We start from the raw sequence: 22,022 nt of genomic DNA, 5'->3' as shown, positions 1-22,022 counted from the left end.
AAATACTAAGATTCTACTCTATACCAGGTAATATACTAGACTCTTGATAAACGTGATCCCATTTAATTGTCATACTATCCCTACAAAGTAGATATTTTTATGTTATTGGCTTTACAGTTGAGGCTTTTACAACTGATTGAAGGTCACAAAGTCCAACTAGCCAATAAGTGAGACTTTTTCTGAGCACTTTCCTTCCACCCCTTGTCCTTGTACTAAATTCCTTTCTTCTGTGGTGCTGTTACACCCTGAAAATATCTTTATATCAACACATATATCTGAATGGTTTTGTATTTATTTATCGGTCTCTCCCATTAGACAGTTCCTCAAGGGTAGGAACAGTGTCTTCTTCACCAGTACAATACTTTAGTGAATAGAAGGCTTTAAAAAAAATATTTGTAAGACTGCAGATTTGAGCTAAGTGTTCGAGCCTAAATCTGTCTTGTTTGTCATCAGAGGCACACAGGTGCAGATATCCAGATAGTTATTGTGCTTTAAAGTAACTTTGAGATACAAAAATAAGACAGGTTTGAAAATCCTTGCAAGTTTTTTTTTTTTTTTTTTTTTTTTTTTTTGAGAAAAGCCGATGCTTGGTTGTTTTTGTTATTCGGGATCTTTTTGGTATTCCGCTACTGTACCATAATTAGTCATCAGTGTATTTAAGATAATCAAGGCAGTGAGTGGTGAAAAGGCTACTATTTTGTCATTCTGTTAAGCACATGCTGATAAATGTTATCCCATTTAATTGTCATATTTTTATGTTTTTGGCTTTACATTACTAATTTCTCCAGCCACCGTGGCTTTGGAAACTGAAATGAAACCTAAATGAAACTGAAACATTAAAGCTTACATGTATATCAAAGGAGAGTTATCAAGAATGTGGATTGCTGTCTTTTCTAGGGGCTTTATGGGTGTGCATAATTTTAAATCCACACTGCAAACTGGAGGAGAAGTCCTGTTGGCTGCAGCAGCTGCAGAAGTGGAGCGACCTGGATGTCTGTCCCCTGGAGGATGGGAACTATGGGCATGAACTTCCCAACATCACCAATGCACTTCCCCAGAATGGCAATCACAGCCCAGGTGAGTCAAGTATCCTTTTAGGTTCTTTGTCTCTAGAACTTCAAAAGGTAAGAGGGTAAAGCCCTAGAACAATGGTAACTGGACAGCCTCTTGGTTGTCCAAATTACCATTCTAAATATGAAAAGTCTGTCTTTTTATTCATTCTAAGTCTTAAATAAGGATAAGCCTTTGTCTTTGACATTGGGTATGTTGTTCTTTTCCACATCTAGAGTATCCTTACAGTACCTAGCACAAGGTCCTAGAGCCCTCTTCATGATTCCTCAGTACCCTTCAGTATTCCTCAATACCCTCAGTATCTTTGTGTCTAATGGATCTTGGCCTCCGTTTGGTGTTGACTTTAGCCCAGAAGACCTTTTGAAAAGTGGAAAAAATGGCCCTTTCTTATTCTGTTTCTTGTTCTCTGTTTCCCTCAAGTTTTTATATAGCACATATTTGGAGTTGGGGGTCATCCTCCAAGTATTGCCAGGATTCCTGCCCCATTTTAAGACAAATTCAGGGCAGTGATACTATACCATCTGTCTTTTGAGTCCACTGTCCTAAAGACTTTGCTTGGTATCAATAGTCATGTCAGTTTTATTTCACCTAACTCAAGCTATTTGATATTGACAACTGATGGCTTTTTTTTTTAACTCATTGAGAATCTTTACTGATAAGAGATTTCATTAGATACTGATTTTATAATTTGTTCCTTTTAAGTAATAATTCTGTTGGCATTTTAATCTAAAATTATTATTTTGCTTGATCCTTCTGTTATACCATATTTAATTTAGTATTTAAAATAACTAAAGTAATGAGTGGTGAAAAGGCTACAGTCTTATCACTTCTTTCAACCTACTATAGTACCTAGTACTCATCTATGGGCAACACGGGAAGCCACCATTTTAATATTGACCTTGGATAGAATAGAGAGGGTCAAATGCATACAAACACATGCCTCCAGTCTGGCAGTTTCTTCCTTGTCATAATATATTGGTTCTTCATTGTTACTGGTTCTCCTTTGAGAATGTCACTTCCTCTGCTTTCTTCCCAAGTTGTGACTGGTATCTGTCTCTCATATCCCATTACCAGTGGAACTGGAGAAGTAATAGAAAGCATCCTATAAACTTTTTTTGCCGTTTCTACATCATTATTCAGCCATCCCATCTTCCTAAAATACCTCCTACTTTTAAAATTTTATGCCATCAAACCAGACTATCTTCTACTTCCACCCTCTTGTTTTAGCCATCTGTAGACTTCTGCATCAATACCCTCATTCCTTGAAGATTTTTTAACTATTGACTTACTAATACTACTTTCTGTCACTCCTCTTGTCATAATTCTCGGTGATTTCAGTAGCTGCAAAAATGATCCTTCCAGCATTGTGGTCTCCAGTTCTTTGACTCCCTCTTTTTCAGTTACTTTAATCTTCCACCTTAATTTAACCATCCAATCCCAAAGTTGTGCCCTAAACTTTGTCATTACCAATAACTATATCCTCTTCATCATCTCAATTTTAAACATCTCCAATTATTATCACCAGACTTTCTTGCTTATTTTCTTTAATATCCCAATTTCCAGTAATTAATTGGCCCACTAGAAATTTTGATCTTACCATATTTTCACTGTCTTGATAGCCTCATTGTCCTTCTTACCCAGGTAGATTCCTTGGTACATCACTCTCTAGTGTACACAGTGAGCTCCCCCTTTCCCTTTGTTATACTCATGTGGCAAAACTCTATAAACTTTGTGCATTCCAATTCCCTTATTACGTGGTACTCACACCTATACAACTGAACATGGCTAGAGAGAAACAATCATAACTGGTCTTATTTTAAATTTATGACCACAAATTTCAAGTGGATCCTTAATGTTTTCTGCACATCTATTACATTTTCCTAGCCTGTACTGTTTTACTCTTCTTAACTACTCTATCATATCATCTTTTCCCTAAAACTCTATATACTTTGTCCTTCCTCTTTCTTGCTTTCAGCTGAGTTTTGCTTCCTGATCACTGACATTAGATAAGGAAGCAGAAATAAATTTCCCATTACCACCTCTGTGGCGTTGGTTCAAAAGAATTGCTATCCTGCTGGGTGTGGTGACACACACCTATAATCCCAGTGGCTTGGGAGGCTGAGGCATGAGGATCACAAATTAAAAGCCAGCCTCAGTAAAAGCAAGACTCTAAGCAACTCAGTGAAACCCTGTCTCTAAATAAAATACAAAATAGGGCTGGGGATGTGGCTCAGTGGTTGAGTGCCCCTGAGTTCAATCCCTAGGACTGAAAAAAAAAAAAAGAATTACAGTCCTAATTAATCAAAGAATCACTGTCTTTGCCCATCTAATCCAAGTCCAAACCTTCCACTTATTCTCAAGGTCCTATTCTTTTTCTTTTATCCAAAATAATGCTGTAGGAATTATCTCCCATCTCTCCTGCATCACAAATTTTTCCCTCCCTCTGGACCATTCCTATAAGTATGCAAGCATATTATTATATGTCCCATTCTTTTTAAAATATTTTTTTTAGTTGTAGATGAACACAATACCTTTATTTTACTTGTTTTTATTTTTACTTGGTACCGGGGACCCAACCCAGTGCCTCACGCATGCTAGGCAAGCAGTCTACCATTGAGTCACAACCCCCGCCCCATATGTCCCATTCTTAAATAAAACAAAACAGAAAACACTCTTGCTTCTCCACATGCTTCTCTAGTTACCAGCATATTTTTTGAGGTGGTTAGAATTAAGAAAAAATGTTCCAAAGAACAATGTATACTTATTATCTTCTTTTCCTCTCCTCTGATTCTTTTTTTTAAATTCATTTTTAAAAAATGACAGCAGAATGCATTACAATTCTTATTACACATATATACCACAATTTTTTATATCTCTATTTGTATATAAAGTATGTTGACACCAATTCGTGTCTTCATACATATACTTTGGATAATGTTGTCTATCACATTCCACTATCCTTGTTAACCCCCTGCCCCCTCCCTTTCCCTCCCACCTCTCTGCCCTATCTAGAATTCCTCTATTCCTCCCATGCTCCCCCTCCCTACCCCACTATGAATCAGCCTCCTTATATTAGAGAAAACATTCGGCATTTGTTTTTGGGGGGATTGGCTAACTTCACATAGCATTATCTTCTCCAACGCCATCCATTTACCTGCAAATGCCATGATTTTATTCTCTTTTATTGCTGAGTAATATTTTATTGTGTATTTATGCCACATTTTTTTTTATCCATTCATCTATTGAAGGACATCTAGGTTGGCTCCACAGTTTAGCTATTGTTAATTGTGCTGCTATAAACATTGATGTGGCTGTGTCCTTGTAGTATGTTGATTTTAAGTTCTTTGGGTATAGTCTGAGGAGAGGGATAGCTGTGTCAAATGGTGGTTCCATTCCTAGATTTCCAAGGAATCTCCATACTGCTTTTCATATTGGCTGCACCAGGTTTTCATTCCCACCACCACTGAAAAAACTCTTATACTAGTCACTAAAGCTTTGCTTGATATCTTTGCTTTTGTAAAAAGGTTCTTCTGATAGAGGGCTAAACCTAGTGATTGTCAATCATAATCTTTTTTTTTAAGGCATCATCAGATTTATTGTTAGAACTTCTAAATTAGTTGAGGTAATTGTATGAATCTTTGCTCCTTGCAAAGACAGTCAAATTAACCTAAATATTAAATTTGAGGTGTTTACATATGGTGGTAAAATGCCTCTTTATATGTATCAAGAAATTATGAAACCCACAATTTCTGAAACTTATAGTCTTAATTGCCCTAAACATTGTTCATACATTTCTCTCTCTTTTTTTTTAAGTCAGTCATAATCTTAAATGACCTTTTAGCAGTATTTGACACACTGACCATTCTCTCCATGGAATATCTTTGTCACTTCATTTCTAAGACATCAATCTCTCTTGGTTCCCCTTACTTCATTGGCCCTTTCTTCTAAATCTGAAGTGTCTCTTCCCCTCCTTCCAAACCTAAAAATGCTGTAATGCTCAGGGCTTAGACATCATATCACTTATCTTTCTATATTAAATTGGTGATTGCATTGTTTTAATAATCATCTATATGCTAACAATTCCCAAATGGATATCTTCCATCCTCCTCAATTCTATTCTTGTATATTTAACTGCTTTTTGATATATCTGCTTATATATTAATAGGCATCTCAGTGGATTTCTTTCTTTTAAGCCCTACCCAAATCTGTTTCTCCTACATTCTTCCCTGTCTCCGTATCTGGCATCTTTATCTGAAAAATCTTTGTGTCGTTCTTGATTCTTCTCTTTGTCCTTCTCCTCAAATCTAATCTGTGAGCAAATCTCATTGCATTTGCCTTCAAAGTATATTCATTATTCAGCTGCTCACCATTTCTACTGTTGGTACTCTGAGCCAGTACCATCATTTTCATAAATTATTGTAGCAGCTGCCCATATAGCTTGCTCATTCCATCCCTCGCTGTTCTCAAACATTCCAAATATATTCACATATCAGGACTTAGTACTTTCTGGGTCTTCTACCTGGAATGTTCTTACTAAATATCACTAAAGCTTGCCCCTTGTTCCTGCAGATCTTTACTCAAATGTTTTCCTTTTTTTTTTTTTTAATGGGGTCTTTCTATGTTCCTGGACCCAAATGATCCTCTTCCCTTAGCCTTTCAAGTGGCTGGGACTGTAGGCACAGACCACTGTTCCTGGCTGTTCAAATGTTATCTTATATTCTATATAAAACAATAACTCTACTTACTATCAACTAGCCTTTCTCCCTAACTGTACTTTAGTTTTTTCCATAGTACTTGTAACCAGATAATATAGCTGAAATACTGTATATTTAACTATCTCTCCCCATTTGGATGTAAAGTTCTATAAATATAAGGACTTTTATATCCTGAGCACCTAGAACAGTATTGCTATGTATTAGGCATACAATATATTCTAATTTAATGAATTATAAAACATACTGAGAGCCCAGTCCCCCTGGAAAATTCTCAATTCAGCAGGAGGGAGACTTAGACTATAGCCAGCAGAAGAGTTAGTGTGCTTCCACTGAGGGACTGAACAAGAAGCAATTTCAATAAGTACTTTCAGTGCTACTCTGATGATAATATCCTTAAATTATCTGAGCCTATACCCGGTGGGATATGTTAAATTCTAAAGAGATGAGCAGATTCCAAAACCTTTTCCTATGTGGTTGAATATGTTAGTTTCTTTCATGTTTAATCTGAATCTTCTGACTTTCCTGGACAGTTTTTTGTATGTAATCAATAGATATACACCTACTTGAGTATATCTGGAAATATTTGTATAGTTCAGGTCTTGGTCCCAAATAGGTTTAACTGCTCTTAATCTGACAAAAAATATCTAAATTATCCCTTTTTAAATTTTTTTCTTAAATGTCATTTCCCCGAGTCCCCCAAGTCATAGTTTATGACAACGTATCTTCCATTTGATTTACCTGCATACCACCCATAAGAATTGAATTTATCTATAGTATTCATTTCCCTGTTACACTTTTTCTGAAAAGAGATGACATGGTAAGAGTCCAATGAGAAAACAAGTTATTCTTTCGCCAGCATCAGCTTTTCTTATAAGGAATAAAATTTTAAGTCTGAAGCTATCAGTGAGATTTTTTAAAGTATCAGATTATACAGGGCTTTAACTCTTTTTCAGCTTTTAATATGAATTCCATGGAAGCCCTAAGTCTGCCAAGGATCATGCTGCAAATGATACAAATTGTGGATTAGTCAGGGAAATTACCTGACTGCTTCTCTCTACCATTGACCTCTATAGAAACAGTTTGTATCCTCATGATTGAGCAACTGAAAACCACTGCCTCTCCTAGTTTTCATGAACCTCTGAGTCCCAGTAGATATTGGTCTTCTGTAAAAGGAGGAAGGCAGCCATAGATTTTTGTAAAAAGGTTCTTCTGATAGAGGGCACAGATATACTAATGATTATCCAGGAAGGAAGCAGCACAACAAATATCCAGATTGTGGAGTGGTTGTTCTCATTGCTCTTATACTATTCTTCTGCCCAACCTCTCACCCTGATGAAGACCCAGGAATTAGAACTTCTGATTATCTAACATTGTGCTGCTGCATTTTTTTTTCTTTCCCTAGACTCCTTATCCAGACCAAGACGAACAGTGTTCACTAGAGCCATCGAGGGCCGTGAGTTACATTGGCAGGACAGCCACCTACAGAGAATAATCAGCAGTGATATATATACAGCTCCTGCCTGCCAACGAGAAAGTGAGCGACTACTCTTTAATTCCCATGGCCAGCCACTGTGGCTTGGTAAGTCTAGCCCTCATCTACTCCAAGATTTTCAGAGCCCAACCTCAACTCATATGAGGCCCAAAGGAGCCATCTGTGTAAGTACCAGCAAAACCAACTACAATTTGGATAGTCTTTATATAGCTCTTTTGAGGCCTTTTGAGATTCAGGATATTTATTTTAAGCTATTTGCATATGTGCTTAGTTGAGGTACAGTAATTTCAAATAGGATTTGTATCCTATCCCCTAAACTTTGGGAGGATAAAGGAGTTAATACATCTCAAGGAGTATAACATAGCCATTAGATATCAGTTTACAGGCTCTCTCAGTCATTGGTTACTGAGCAACGTTATATTCTACTCTGAAATTATATATTTTGCTTAAAAAAAACACCATTTCCTGGGCATGATGGTACACCAGCGGCTCAGGAGGCTGAGGCAGGAGAATTGTGAGTTCAAAACAAGCCTCAGCAACTTAGCAAGATCCTGTCTCAAAAGAAAATATAAAAAAGGGATGTGTCTCAGTGGTTAAGCACTCCTGGGTTCAATCCCTAGTTTAAAACAAACAAACAAGGACTGGGGTCATAGTTCAGTGGTATACCGCTTGCCTAGCATGTGTGAGGCACTGGGTTTGATTCTCAGTACCACATATAAATAACTAAATAAATAAAATAGAGGTCCATTGACAACTAAAATCAAAAACAAAAAATAAACACCAAGTTTGAAACTTAAATTACCCTGTTCTGGCAACTAGGACACAGTCTTCATTTGTCATCAAGCTGTCTTCCTTTCTTCTTTCCCAACTTCCTACCTTCCCTCATAACAGGATAAAACTGTTCCATCTTAAGTTTAAACCTTCCTCTAAGAGAGTATTCTTTTTTTAATATTTATTTTTCAGTTTTAGGTGGACACAATATCTTTATTTTTATGTGGTGCTGAGAATCGAACCCCATGCCTCATGCATGCTAGGCGAGCGTGCTACCACTTGAGCCACATCCCCAGCCCAGAGAGTATTCTTATTATCAGTCTATCCTTGACTTTATTATAGAATACCCACTCCAAAATAAACACTTTTTTTTAAAATATTCATTTTTGAGTCTTCAAATAATCACATATATTTTCGTTATTTTACCCAATTCCCTACTCCATCTCTCACCCCATAAAAGCTCTAGCTGAATCTGGATATGTCCCTGTAAAAAAACAAAACAAAAAAACTTGGCCAAACTCCCTGTGGGTCACTACCTAAAATTACCTCTGATCATCTTTCCTCTTTTCTCAAGTACTTCTAAAACATAAACCTAACAAGCATGTGAAAAATGTACACCTCATTAATAAATAAAGATATATATTAAAACTATACTGAGACCAGGCACAGTGGCGCACGCCTATAATCCCAGCGACTTGGGAGGCTGAGACAGGAGGATCACAAGTTCAAAACCAGCCTCAGCAACTTAGCAAGGCCAAAGCAACTCAGTAAGAACCTGTCTCTAAATAAAATATAAAAAGGGGCTAGGGATGTGGCTCAGTGGTTAAGCGCTCCTGGGTTCAATTCCCCAATACTAGAATAAAACAAACAAAAAACAGCACTGAGATACCATTTTTAATTATCAAATGGCCAGGAATTTTTAAAATAAAGATAATTAGTTTCTGGGTGTGAGAAGTTGCATGAGATAGGTAGGAATTTAAATGCTTATAGCCTTTCTGAAGGATATTTTAGTAACACCTTATCAAGTCTTTAAAATACTTTTTTTTTTTTGTACTAGGAATTGAACCCAGTGCCTGACGCTTTCCAGTCAAGTGCTCTACTACTGAGCAGTATACCCAGTCCTTTTTAAAATTTATTTTGAGACAGCATCTCTTCAAGTTGTCCATGCTGGCCTCAAACTTGTGATCCTCCAGTCTCAACTTCCTGAGTAGCTGGTATTACTGGCAGATGCCACCACGCCCAGCTCATTTATACCATTTGATAAGGGAATTTCACATCTTGGAATTTCTCCTGAGCAATAATTAAAGATATGCTTAAAGCTAAGAGATTCATTAGGAATGGACATAAATAATGCACAAATGGAAAAATTGGAAATAATATAAATATCCACCAATATGAGATTAATTCTGTGGAAGTACAGATATTCATTGGAATGATATGTATAATTATAATGTGCTATTAAGCAAAAAAATCTACTTATAAAACAATAATTATATCCCATTTTAGTGAAAAATTAATAGCTTAAATATGAATAAAACTAGAAAGAGTATTATTTGGTTTTTATTTTATATTTTGTTTATATTTTTAAATCTGTGATTATTTCTAAAAGAAATAATAATAGCCTTAAAAGAAATGGATAAACCATAAAGCTTGTTATAATCACTTGGCCATTTATAAGCCTTTAATAATTTTCCATTATCCCTAAGGTGAATCTAAACTCTTCCTAATGATGTTCAAACCTCTTTACAATCCAGATCTACTTTTCCAGGCTATTTCCAGCCATATAACTTAATGCTAGCTACCCATATATGCCATTCTCCAAAGATGTTTTGTTACATAGAATACTTTTTATACTTTTACTTATATGCCTTTTCTTATATACCTTTGCAAAGAATGCCTTCCCTATTTATCTACCTATTCATGATCTTGCTTGTCCTTCAAAGCACAGCTCAAATATTATTTTTTCTGTGTATATATCTATCATGTCACTTTTTCGTTAACTGTTTATGTATCATTTGTGAGCTCTTTGAAGGCAGTGGTCATTTCTTATTCATCTTTGTACTTTTAACATACTGCCGGGTGTTTAGTAGGTCTTTAGGAAATATAGAATAGACAAATGAATAAGGCTTTTCCCATTGGGCAGTTAGTTTTTACCTCCAGTGGGTTCCTATAATACATGTTCACAAAGAGGTTCTGTATCTTTTTAACTTATTTTATTTTATTTTTTTGGTGTAGATGGACACAACACAATGCATTTTATTTTTTTATGTGGTGCTGAGGATCAAACCCAGGTCCCACCCGTGCTAGGCGAGCGCTCTACCGCAGAGCCACAATCCCAGCCCCAATTTATTTTACTTTTAAATTTGTTCTAATTAGTTACAGGGACTGTATTTTGTCATCCTAGTTGTGTGTCCCTTTCTACACTCTACCACTGAACTGAAGCTACAAGATAGCTCTTTCAAGGAGGCAACTGTGACTTATTTAACTTTTTAAAAAGTATTTGTAGTTTTAGATGGACACAATACCTTTATTTTATTTATATATTTTTATGTGGTGCAGAGGATCAAGCCCAGTGCCTCACACATACTAGGCAGGTTCTCTACCTTTGGGGCTACAACCCCAGCCCCTTATTCAACTTTTTTATCCTGAAAGATTAAAAAAAAATACAGTTCCTTGTATTAAATAGATATCAGGTTGAATTTGAAGAACTGGACTGAACACAAACTCCCTTTGTCAAGCATGAAGTTTCCTATTTTTTGTGTTTTTTGGGGGTGTGGTATGGCAGATTGAAAAACCAGGGGTGCTTTACTACTGAGCCACATCTCTAGTCCTTTTTTATTTTTCAATTTGAGATAGGGTCTTGCTGAATGCTGAGGGCCTCTCTAAATTGCTGAGGCTGGCCTTGAACACAAGATCCTCCTGCCTCAGCCTCCTGAGTTGCTGGGATTACAGGCGTGTGCCGCCATGCCTGGCATCCTGATTTGAAATTTTAACTCAATCAAGATATTTTCTTTTTATCTGGTAGAGCATGTGCCTACAGCTTGCGCTCGTGTCGATGCCTTGCGTTCTCATGGTTATCCAAAAGAGGCCCTCAGACTCACGGTGGCCATTATTAATACTCTGAGGTTGCAACAGCAGCGGCAGCTGGAAATCTACAAGCATCAGAAGAAAGGTATGATGATTAGGAGTCATCTTACCTCTTTAGGCCTAAGGCTAATGAGGATCCTCAGGGGATATAAGACCTAGAACCTATTTTTCATTAAGTATCATGGTGTGGCAGGAGCTAGGGAATTCCAGGAATTCTGCCTGCTGTGTGAAATGCCTCACTTTTTCTCTGTGGATCTCAGTTTTCTCAGCAGTAAAATGGAAACAATGATGCCTTCCTGCTTCCTCAGAGTGCAGATGAAAGGACCACTAACTAAGGTCTGGCATGAGAGGACCCTTTCAAAGCTGTAAAGCTGTATCCACATATGAACTACCAGCAGGCAATCTAAATTCACATCACATGGCCTAACAACTGGCTGGTGAGATTATGACCAGTCCTGTCAACCCAAGACAAGATAATAAAGGAAGCTTTTGTATAACTTCCAGGGTTAAGACCTGAATGAGACTGATAAGGAGAGCTAAGCAGGGGAAAAGAGCAATGTGTCTCTATCACTGTCTGAAACTTTGAACCTGCTTGTTTTTAGAACTGTTGCAGAGAGGAACCACAACCATCACAAACCTGGAGGGCTGGGTGGGCCACCCCCTGGATCCCATTGGCTGCCTGTTTCTCACTTTGACTGAAGCCTGCCGCCTGAATGATGATGGCTATATGGAAGTGTCAGGTACAAGGGTCAGCTTTTGACAAGCCAGGACTGTCCTTGGCAGCCCTGTCCTCCCTGCCAAACTATGTTCCTCTCCTCTTATAGCCTTTTTTTTTTTTTTTCAATCTTGTCCAAACTCAGCATTCCTGAGAGGTTTCTTTCTTTCCTTTCTTTCCTGCTTTCCGTTCCCACCCTGTGGTCTGTTCCTATTTTACCTTACCAGCTTCCTTACTCCTCTGATTTCCCTACCACAAATGGCTAAAGAATGTAGTCCAGGACTAGAAGAATATCAGAAGTCTGAGGCCATAACTTCAGAGCAGTCCAGAAATGGGAGAGAACATCCACCAAAAAGGTGTATCAAGCCAGGCATGGTGGCACATCCCTATAGTCCCAGCAACTTGGAAAGTTGAGGCAGGAGGATTTTTTGCCCAGAAATTTAAGCCAGCCTGGGCAACATAGTGAGACCCTGTCATAAGAAAAAAAAAAAAGTATATATCCCTTGCAATTGAATAATACTCTCTGATTTCCTTTAAACATTCACCTTCATGGTGTTTTTGCGCCAGTTTTACAAATGAGAAATAGAGGAGAATAGTCTAACAGAATCACAGAGTGGCCCAGACTAGAAAGAGACAGAATTTATTCTTCTTTCCTTTATGGCTTTACTATATTGTTTACCTATATCTACTTGAGTATTTATTTAGCACACTGCATTATAATTTGTTTACAAATTATTATTTTTTATCAATTTTATCAGTTACTTTTTGAAAGCATAAATTATGACTTAATTGTCTTTGTAATCATAACACTCAGTATAGAACCTGCCATTTAATAGTCTTCTGTAAATACTTACCAGATGAAGGAAAAAGGAAATCAAGATTTTAGCTTTTTTTTTCAATACTAGGACTTGAACCTGGGGATTCTATACCACTAATCTACATCATCAGCCCTTTTTATTTTTTGTTTTGAAACAGGGTCTTACCAAGTTGTGGAGGTTGGCCTTGAACTTATAATCTTCCTGCATCAGCCTCCCAAATAACTGGGATTTCAGACGTTTGCCTTTTTTTGTTGTTGTTTGTTAATTTTGTTTTTTAAAAGAGATCTCACTGTGTGTCACCCAGGCTGGCCTCAAATTCCCAGGATTAAGTGATCCTCCCATAGCAGCCTCCAAAGTAGCTGGAACCACAGGCACATACCAATACACCTAAGACTTTGACTTTTTTTTTTTTTTGGTGGAGGGATACCAGGGATTGAACTTAGAGGCACTCAACCACTGAGCGACATCCCAAGCCCTATTTTGTATTTAATTTAGAGACAGGGTCTCACTGAGTTACTTACCACCTTGCTTTTGCTGAGGCTGGCTTTGAACTCTGATCCTCCTGCCTCAGCCTCCTGAGCTGCTAGGAGGAGTTCAGGCATGCGCCACTGTGCCCAGCTAGGACTTTTACTTTTAAACCTGAGATTATGATTCCATTGGTGGAACATATAAAATAATAATAACATAGAATTTGCAAGTGTTACCAAAATAAGAGTTTTAACTGGATACAGATTTTTTTTTCTATGTAGAAATGAAAGGATTAGCCCAAACTGTGCTAGGGTTGCCATTATCTTCACACTGATACCCTGGTATGGAATCATCATCTTTAATGAGTTTTATCTGCACAGAAACATTTATAGCTTGAAAACCTGAGGTTGCATTTGGTTTATTTGTTCACCACTGATGTATATTTAACTCCTTCCATATGTTAGGCCCTGGAGATACATGGAACAAGTTAGTCTCATCCCTTTAAGGTGTTCACACTGTAGTAAAAGAGATGGACAATTGTGATATTTTATAATGTATACGATAGCAAAAGATAAGTATTCAATTTTATACTTCTCATCAGGCCTGGCCAGTTCATTATGTTATGAAGGAGGTGGAAACCTTTGTGCCTCTGTGTAACCTTTTTTCAGTGAATTTTTCTTACTGCTCTGGGGTTCTGATTTAGCTTCTGAAATATCTATTGACCAAGCAGTATTCCAAAGTGGGAGGGTCTGGAGGGATAGAAGAATCTGCCAAGCCTATCCTAAAGAACCTGGTACCCTGTTACCCTCAGATATGAGTGAAAGCAGACTCCCTGTGTACCAGCATGTACCTGTGGCTACAGACTGTGCAAACAGCAGTGAGTCCTACCTGTCATTAGCCCTGGAAGTTGCTTTGATGGGCATGGGTCAACAGAGGGTAATGCCTGAAGGCCTCTATGCACAGGACAAAGTATGTCGTAATGAGGAACAACTTCTAAGCCAACTCCAGGAACTGCAGCTGGACGATGAGCTAGTACAAACACTGCGGAAACAGTGCATCTTGCTACTAGAAGGTAAGTAGAGAAGGGGATATTGTCACACTGTCTTTGCTTATGACCCTGGGCACCCTTCCTCTACCTGCACAGATACAGGAATATTTATGACATTAAAATACAATGAAGGTTCCCATGGCTGGCAAACATGTATGAGACCCTGAGGCCCTAAAGTCTAGCCTGGTGAATGGAAGCATACAGATAAATTAAACTGTCTGGCTTATCTTCTTCCTGCAGGAGGCCCCTTCAGTGGTCTAGGAGAAGTCATCCACCGAGAGAGTGTCCCCATGCATACCTTTGCCAAGTATTTGTTCTCAGCTTTGCTGCCTCATGATCCAGATCTGTCCTATAAATTAGCCCTTCGTGCCATGAGGTGGGTAGCCCATTTCCAGTCCATTATCCCTACCAAATCAGAAGTCTTCAGTGCTCTCTCTCTCTCTGCTTATCCTACTATCTTCTCTTTTCTTCTTTGTCTGTTCTGTTGATCTGCCACCAAATCTGCCTTAAAATGGCTCTGATATTTTCAACTGATCTAGGATTCCTATCTGGGATTCTATGTTGAAGACCCACTTCACTCCCTTGCTATACTCATGGTAGATTGTCTGAAAAAGCCCCTGAGACATCATGATATATTATTAGATAGGAACACCCAGGACTTGAGTCTTCATTTTCTGGAGTCAATGAGGCAGCCTGAGAAAGTGTTGGAGCCCTTCCATAACTCACTTGAGTCATGGTTCCCAAGTACACGTCCTCAGAGGAATCTAGAGGAAGTAGAGATAAATAGGTATACTTCAAGACTTGAAAACTAGTGAGCTTTGGGGATCTTGCTTCCAAACTAGAATAGAATCCTTGGTTTAGGCATGTTAACTTCTGTAGGTAGCAGAGTATACACAAGAATATTAATTAGATTGTAAGACTGAGAGAACTCCTCAGCTAAAACAGGAAAGTCCTTGGCATATACTTATGTTTTTTAAAAATAACCCTTGGGCTGGGGTTGTGGTTCAGAAGTAATGCGCTTGCCTAGCATGCGTGAGGCACTGGATTCAATTCTCTGCACCACATACAAATAAATAAAATAAAGATCCATCAACAACTAAAACAAAAAAAATTAAAAAATAAAAATAACCCTATTGCTTTTGACTGACTTTTCAAGTTCATGTGTAGTGGGGACTATTCAGCTTGGATTCTACAAGTGCTCAATCACTCACTTCATGTAGAGTATAGACCCATACGTTTTGAAAACCTCCAAAGCTCTTACTTAATCCTTCCCTCCTAAGTTCCTCCCCAGAAAAGAGCAAGCTTCTCCAAAGTGGCTCAGATAGCCAAGGTCTAGATGATAACTGATGACTCTTCCTGGTTCTTTTAGGTTACCTGTTCTAGAAAATTCAGCTTCTGCAGGCGACACTTCCCACCCTCACCATATGGTGTCTGTGGTACCCAGCCGTTATCCTCGTTGGTTTACACTTGGACATCTGGAATCACAGCAATGTGAACTAGCCTCCACAATGCTGACTGCTGCCAAAGGTAAGTACAGATAGACCTTAGATACTGGTGTCCCCACTGTGCTTGCCTAGCCATGGCCATCAAAGGGTTGGCCTGCAGTCTCCTGAGGAGATAGCTGACTTTAAAGTGATAGGAATCCTTACTTTCATTGCTAATAAGAAAGAGCACCTGGGTCCAAAATTTTGCCCTAGTTTCTAATTGTAGGAACCTGTGTATATAGAATTAAGTTATTTTTAGTTAACTTCTAATATAAACTTTCATATAATAAAGTCAGTTTACTTTCCAAGCCTCAGTTTCAGAATCTATAAAATGGGGATCATTGTCAATGACCTATCAACCTCCCATAGCCACTGGAGGATGTAATGAAATGATGACTAAGATAGAGCTTACAGATCTCCTTACAAATCAGAGTTCTTAATTTTTCCAGTACCCCCTGGTCAAAAGTAGAGATTCCAGGGTGACACTTAGTCTTTTAAGCTCACATACTACCTATGCAGGCATCACTGCAAAAAGAAATGAAAATTAGCACCTAGATGAAGAGCAATAATAAAACACCAGCTTCCATGGATTCTTGAGTATTTTGTATTAGGAAACTATATGGGTTTTTTAAGCATTTTTGCTTTGTTTTTGTTTTGCTGCTGCTTTTTGAGATGGAGTATTGCTTTGTTGTTGTTTTGTTTTGTTTGTTTTTTAATAATTTTTTGATGTTGATGGGCCTTTATTTAATTAATTAATTTATTTATTTAGGTACCGGGGATTGAACTCAGGGAAACTCGACCTCTGAGCCACATCCCCAGCCCTATTTTATATTTTATTTAGAGACATGGTCTCACTGAGTTGCTTAGCACCTTGCTGTTGCTGAGACTGGCTTTGAACTTGCAATCCTTCTGTCTCAGTCTCCTGAGCTGCTGGAATTACAGGGGTGTGCCACCACGCCTGGCATTCATTTGTTTTTATGTGGTGCTGAGAATCAAACCCAGTGCCTCACACATGCTAGGCAAGCACTCAACCACTGAGCTACAGTCCCACCCCTATTGTTTTTTGAGATGGGGGTCAAACTGATCCTGAATTCCCAGGCTCAAGGAATCATTCTGTTCTACCTCCTGAGTGCTAACACTCACGAGTGCTGACACTCAGGCATGTGCCCAACATTTTCTTAATTAGAAATAACTTTATGTTTTATTTTCTTATTGGCAAAAAAATACATGCTTATTGCAAAAAAAGGGAAAAGATATGGATAAAGCAATGTACAAATGATCAAGAAACCAGTAGAAAGGATATGATTTTACATTTCACAAAAAAAAAGATACAAATGATATTTTAAAAAATTAAAGTGCTTGTTCTCACTTGAGATATGCAAATTAAAATTACACCTGAGATAACATTTTTCATTAGTTTTATTAGGAAAAAAATCAAATTTGATGATAACCAACCATGAGAGGAACAGGTAGCCTGACATGGATTATTAGATTCCTAGCAGGATAAAGAGGATGACTGCTGAACCAAGGAACTCAGGGAACCTCAAGCAGAAGAAACGTGCAGAAAACTATACCAAAGCACATGATATTCAAATTGTTTAAAACCAATAGTTTAAAAAAAATCTTATTTAAAACAAATAGAGTTAAATTTAAAAAAACACACAAAAGACAAAAGACAAGTATAATAGCAAATTTCTTATTAAAAAACAATGTAAACCAGAAGACAGTTGAGAAAAAAAAATTCTTTAAAAGTACTTAAAAGTCTGGTGCTGTCATACATGCCTGTAATCCCAGTGGCTTAGGAAACTGAGGCAGGAGGATCGCGAGTTCAAAGCCAGCCTTAGCAACAGTGAGGCACTAAGCAACTCAGTGAGACCATGTCTCTAAATAAAATACAAAACGGGTAGGGATATGGCTTAGTGGTTGAGTGCCCCTTGTTCAATCCCTGGTACCCCAAAATTTTAAAAAAATACTTTAAAAAAGTCAACCTAGAATTCTGCACCAATGAAAATGCCTTTTAAAAAAAATGAAATAAGACAAGTGCTGTGTCAGACACCTGTAAACTCAGCAACTAATGAGGCTGAGGCAGAAGGATTGCAAGTTTGAAGCCAACCTGGGCAACTTGGTGAAACCTTGTCTCAAAATAAAAAACACAAAAGCTACGGTAGGTCTAGGGTTGCAGCTCAGTGGTAGAACACTTGCCTAGCATGTGTGAGGCATTGGGTTTGAGACTCAGCACCACATAAAAATAAAAGTATTGTGTCCATTTACAACTAAAAAAAATGTTTTTTAATTTCAAAAATAAGGCTAGGGTAGAGTTCCCCTGGGTTTAATCCCCAATATTTAAAAATTTTTTTTTTCAAGCACATGCCTATAATCTCAGAGACTTGGGAGTCTGAGGCAGGAGAGTGACAAGTTCAAGGCCAGCCTCAGTAACTTAATAAAACCTTGTCTCAAAATTAAAAAATAAAAAAGGCTGGGATGTAGCTCAGCAGTAGAGCCCCCCCGCCAAGGGTTCAAGCCCCAGTACCAAATCAAAACAAAACCTATCTTCAGATAACCCCAGTGGAATTAGAAATAAGTAATAAAAAGACATCTGAAAAATAATCCAATTATTTGGATAAATCACATTTTTATACAACTCATGAACTAAAGGGAAAGACACAAGGGGGGAAAAAAGCACAAAACATGTGGAATGCACGTTTGAAGGAAATTTTTAGTGCTAAATGCCTATATTTGAAAAGAAGAAGCATTGCAAATCAGTGATCTTGGATCTATCTCAGTGGTAAAAGGCCCTTAGATTCAATTCCTAGAACTTCAAAAAAGAAAAGCAAACAGCAAAAAGGAAAACAAATGAGGGCTGGGGTTGTAGCTCAGTGCATGTGTGTGGCCCGGGTTCGATCCTCAGCACCACATACAAACAAAGATGTTGTGTCCGCCAATAACTAAAAAAAATAAATAAATATTAAAAAATTCTCTCTCTCTCTAAAAAAAAGGAAACATGCAACAGAATGAAAAGGCAACTTACAGAATGGGAGAAGATATTTATAAACCATATATCTGATAAGAGATTAAATTTCAAAAGATATAAGGAACCTTTAAATTCAGTATCAAAAAACCTTAATAACCTGATTTTAAAATGAACTAAGAACTTGAACAGATATTTCTCCAAAGAAGAAATACAAATAGCCAACAAGTAGATGAAAAGATGCTTAAAATCATAGATCATCAGGGAAATCAAAATCAAAATCCATAGTGACATATCTCACACCTCTCAGGATGACTTTTTTGAAAAATACAAGAGACAATAAATAGTAATGAAGAGTGGAAAATTTAGAACCCTGATTACACTATGGTGGAAATATAAAATGGTACAGCCACTATGGAAAACAGTATGGAGATTCCTTTAAAAAATTAGCATATAGCTACTGTTGGATCCAGCAATCTCACTTCTGGTTATTTGTCCAAAAGAACTGAAATCATGATCTTGAGGAGATAACAGCACTGATACTCAGTTCACTGCAGCACTACTCACAAAAGCTAAGATGAGGAAACAATTTAAATGTCCATCAGTATGAATGGATTTTTTTAATGTGACATATAAATACAATGGAATATTTTTTAAATTTTTTTATTTGTTCTCTTTAGTTATACATGACAGTAGAATTTATTTTAACATATCATACATACACAGAATATAACTTACCATTCTTGTGGTTGTACATGATGTGGAGTTTCACTGATCATGTATTCATACATAAACACAGGAAAGTTTTGTTGGATTTATTCTACTGTCTTTCCCATTCCCATCTTCCCTCCCTTTCCCCATCCCTCCCTGTCCAATCCAGTGAACCTCCACTCAGACCCTGCCTATTGTGAGTCAGCATCCACATATCAGAGAAAATATTTGGCCTTTGGTTTTGGATTTGGCTTATTTTACTTTGCACAATAGTGTCCAGTTCCATCCATTTACCAGTAAATACCATATTTTATTCTTCTGAGTGATATTCCATTGTGTACATGTACATGTACCACATTTTCCTTATCCAATCATTTGTTGAAGGACACCTAGGTTGGTTCCATAGCTAAGCTATTGTGAATTGAGCTGCTATGAACATTGATGTGGCTGCATCACTACAGTATGCTGATTTTAAGTCCTTTGGGTACATGCCGAGGAATGGGATAACTGGGTCAAATGGTGGTTCCATTCTGAGTTTTCTGAGGAATCTCCAGAGTGTTTGCACTAATTTGCAGGCCCACTCGCAGTGTCCAAGTGTATCTTTTTGCCTACATCCTCACCAACATTTATTGTTACTTGTATTCCTGATAATTGCCAATGTACAATTGCCAATATACAATGGAATATTAGTCAACCTTAAAAAATAAGGAAATCTTGAGCTGGGGTTGTGGCTCAGTGGTAGAGTGCTTGCCTAGCACATGTGAGGCCCTGGGTTCAATCCTTAGCACCACATAAAAATAAATAAATAAAAGTATTGTGTCCAACTATAACTAAAAAATAAATGTTAAAAAAAATAAGGAAATTTTGAAATATGTCCTCAAGGAAATCTTGAGAGTCAGCATCCACATATCAGAGAAAACATTTGGCCAAGGAAATCTTGCAGACATTATGCTAAATGAAATTAGCCAATCACCAAAAGACAGACACTGTATGATTCCACTTATATGAGGTATCTAAAATAGTCAGATTCATAAAAGTCAAAATGGGCATAAAGTTTAAGTTAAGTAAGATGAATAAGCTCTAGACGTATGCTATACATTTTATCCAGACTCAACAATAATGTATTATACTCTTAAGACATTAAAAATCTAGGTGTTGGGTTGGGATTGTAGCTTAGTGGTAGAGCGCTTGCGTAGCACATGAGGCACTGGGTTTGATCCTCAGCACTACATAAATAAAATAAAAGTATTATTTCCATCTACAATGAAAAATGTTTTTTTAAAGGTAGACATTGTGTTAAATGTTCTTAGCAGAGTAAAGATTTTTAAAACATTAATTAAGCCAGTGTCAGGGCTGTAGCTCAGTGGTAGAACATATGTTTAGCATGTGCTGGCTCTGGGTTCAATCCCAGCACCAAAAATAAATAAAACAAAAAATAAACCAGTCACAAAGGATCATGTATTGACACTGGATAATTTCATTTAGAGATGCACCTTGACTTACAGTGGGGATAAACCCATCTTAAGTTGGAAAAGAAAAAAAATATATGTGTGTGTGTGTGTGTGTGTGTGTGTGTGTTGTATTTGGACACAATACCTTTATTTTACTTATTTTTTTAGAAGGTGCTGAGGATTGAACCCAGGGCCTTGCATGTGCTAGGCGAGCACTCTACCACTGAGCCACAATCCTAGCCCTTAAGTTGAAAATATTTTAAGTAAAAAATACATTTAATACACTTCATTTATCAGCATCATAGCTCTACCTAATTAACCTTAAATGTGTTCAAAATACTTGTGTTTGCCTGTAGTTGGAGAAAATCACCTAGCACAATGCCTGTTTTATAATGAAGTATTGTATATCTTATGTAATTTATTGAATATTGTACTGAAAGTGAAAAGTAGAATGGTTGTATGCTTATGCTTTCACGTCATCATGAAATTGAAGACCCTAAGTCTAATCATCATCCTAAGTAGAAACATCATAAATAGGGGACCATTTGTATATCAAATATTCTGAAGAAGCAAGTCTATAGAAACAGAGTAGATTAGTACAGTGCCTAGGGCTAGGAGCAACATGGGATAAGAGGTAAAATGTAAGGGATGCAGGATTTCTTTACAGGGTAATGAAATGTTCTAAAATTGTGGAGCCAGACATGGTAGTGCACACCTGCAACCCCAGCTACTTGAGAGACTGAGACAGAAGGGTAACAAGTGTGAGGCCAGCCTCAGAAACTTAGCAAGACCTTGCCTCAAAATATAAGAATAAAAAGTGCTGGGGATATGGCTCAGTGGTAAAGCACCCCTGGGCTCAATCCCCAGTACTGGAATAATTAATTAATTAATTAATTTAATGATTGTGGGGATGGCTCTGCTAGTATACTAAAACCAAATTGGACATTTTAAATGGATGAGTTATATTTTAATAAAGCATTTAAAAGAGAGAACTAGATATGGCAGGAAGATTCCAAGATCAAGGCCAGCCTTGGCAACTTAGCAAGACCTGTCTCAAAAATAAAAAATAAAAGGTCTGGGATGTGTCTCAGTGGTAGAGTTCAACCCTCAAAATAAAATAAAGAAACAAAAAAGAGAGAAAGGGAGTGAGGGAAGAAGAAAAGATATCCATATTGGAAGGGAAAAAGAAAACTATTTTCTGATGACATCGTTGTCTACATAGA

The 22,022-nt window shown here is 37.4% G+C and overlaps 1 protein-coding gene across 1 annotated transcript in view; it reads left to right on the top strand.

Annotated features, from left to right (window-relative positions):
• The window catches only part of Zswim5 (zinc finger SWIM-type containing 5), a 182,848-nt gene that overhangs the window by 143,147 nt on the left and 17,679 nt on the right, over nucleotides 1–22,022 (top strand). Inside the window, exons 5-11 of the mRNA XM_027937712.2 lie at nucleotides 898–1,077; nucleotides 7,189–7,365; nucleotides 11,075–11,221; nucleotides 11,739–11,876; nucleotides 13,949–14,209; nucleotides 14,426–14,561; nucleotides 15,555–15,712. Coding sequence (XP_027793513.2) covers nucleotides 898–1,077; nucleotides 7,189–7,365; nucleotides 11,075–11,221; nucleotides 11,739–11,876; nucleotides 13,949–14,209; nucleotides 14,426–14,561; nucleotides 15,555–15,712 — 1,197 coding nt within the window. The remainder of the gene's footprint in view (nucleotides 1–897; nucleotides 1,078–7,188; nucleotides 7,366–11,074; nucleotides 11,222–11,738; nucleotides 11,877–13,948; nucleotides 14,210–14,425; nucleotides 14,562–15,554; nucleotides 15,713–22,022) is intronic.

This window comes from Marmota flaviventris, chromosome 10 (assembly GCF_047511675.1).
Source record: "Marmota flaviventris isolate mMarFla1 chromosome 10, mMarFla1.hap1, whole genome shotgun sequence".
Classification (NCBI taxonomy): domain Eukaryota; kingdom Metazoa; phylum Chordata; class Mammalia; order Rodentia; family Sciuridae; genus Marmota; species Marmota flaviventris.
Note: the sequence above shows the minus strand (reverse complement) of the source record. Positions and strands in the feature narration are given on the sequence as shown.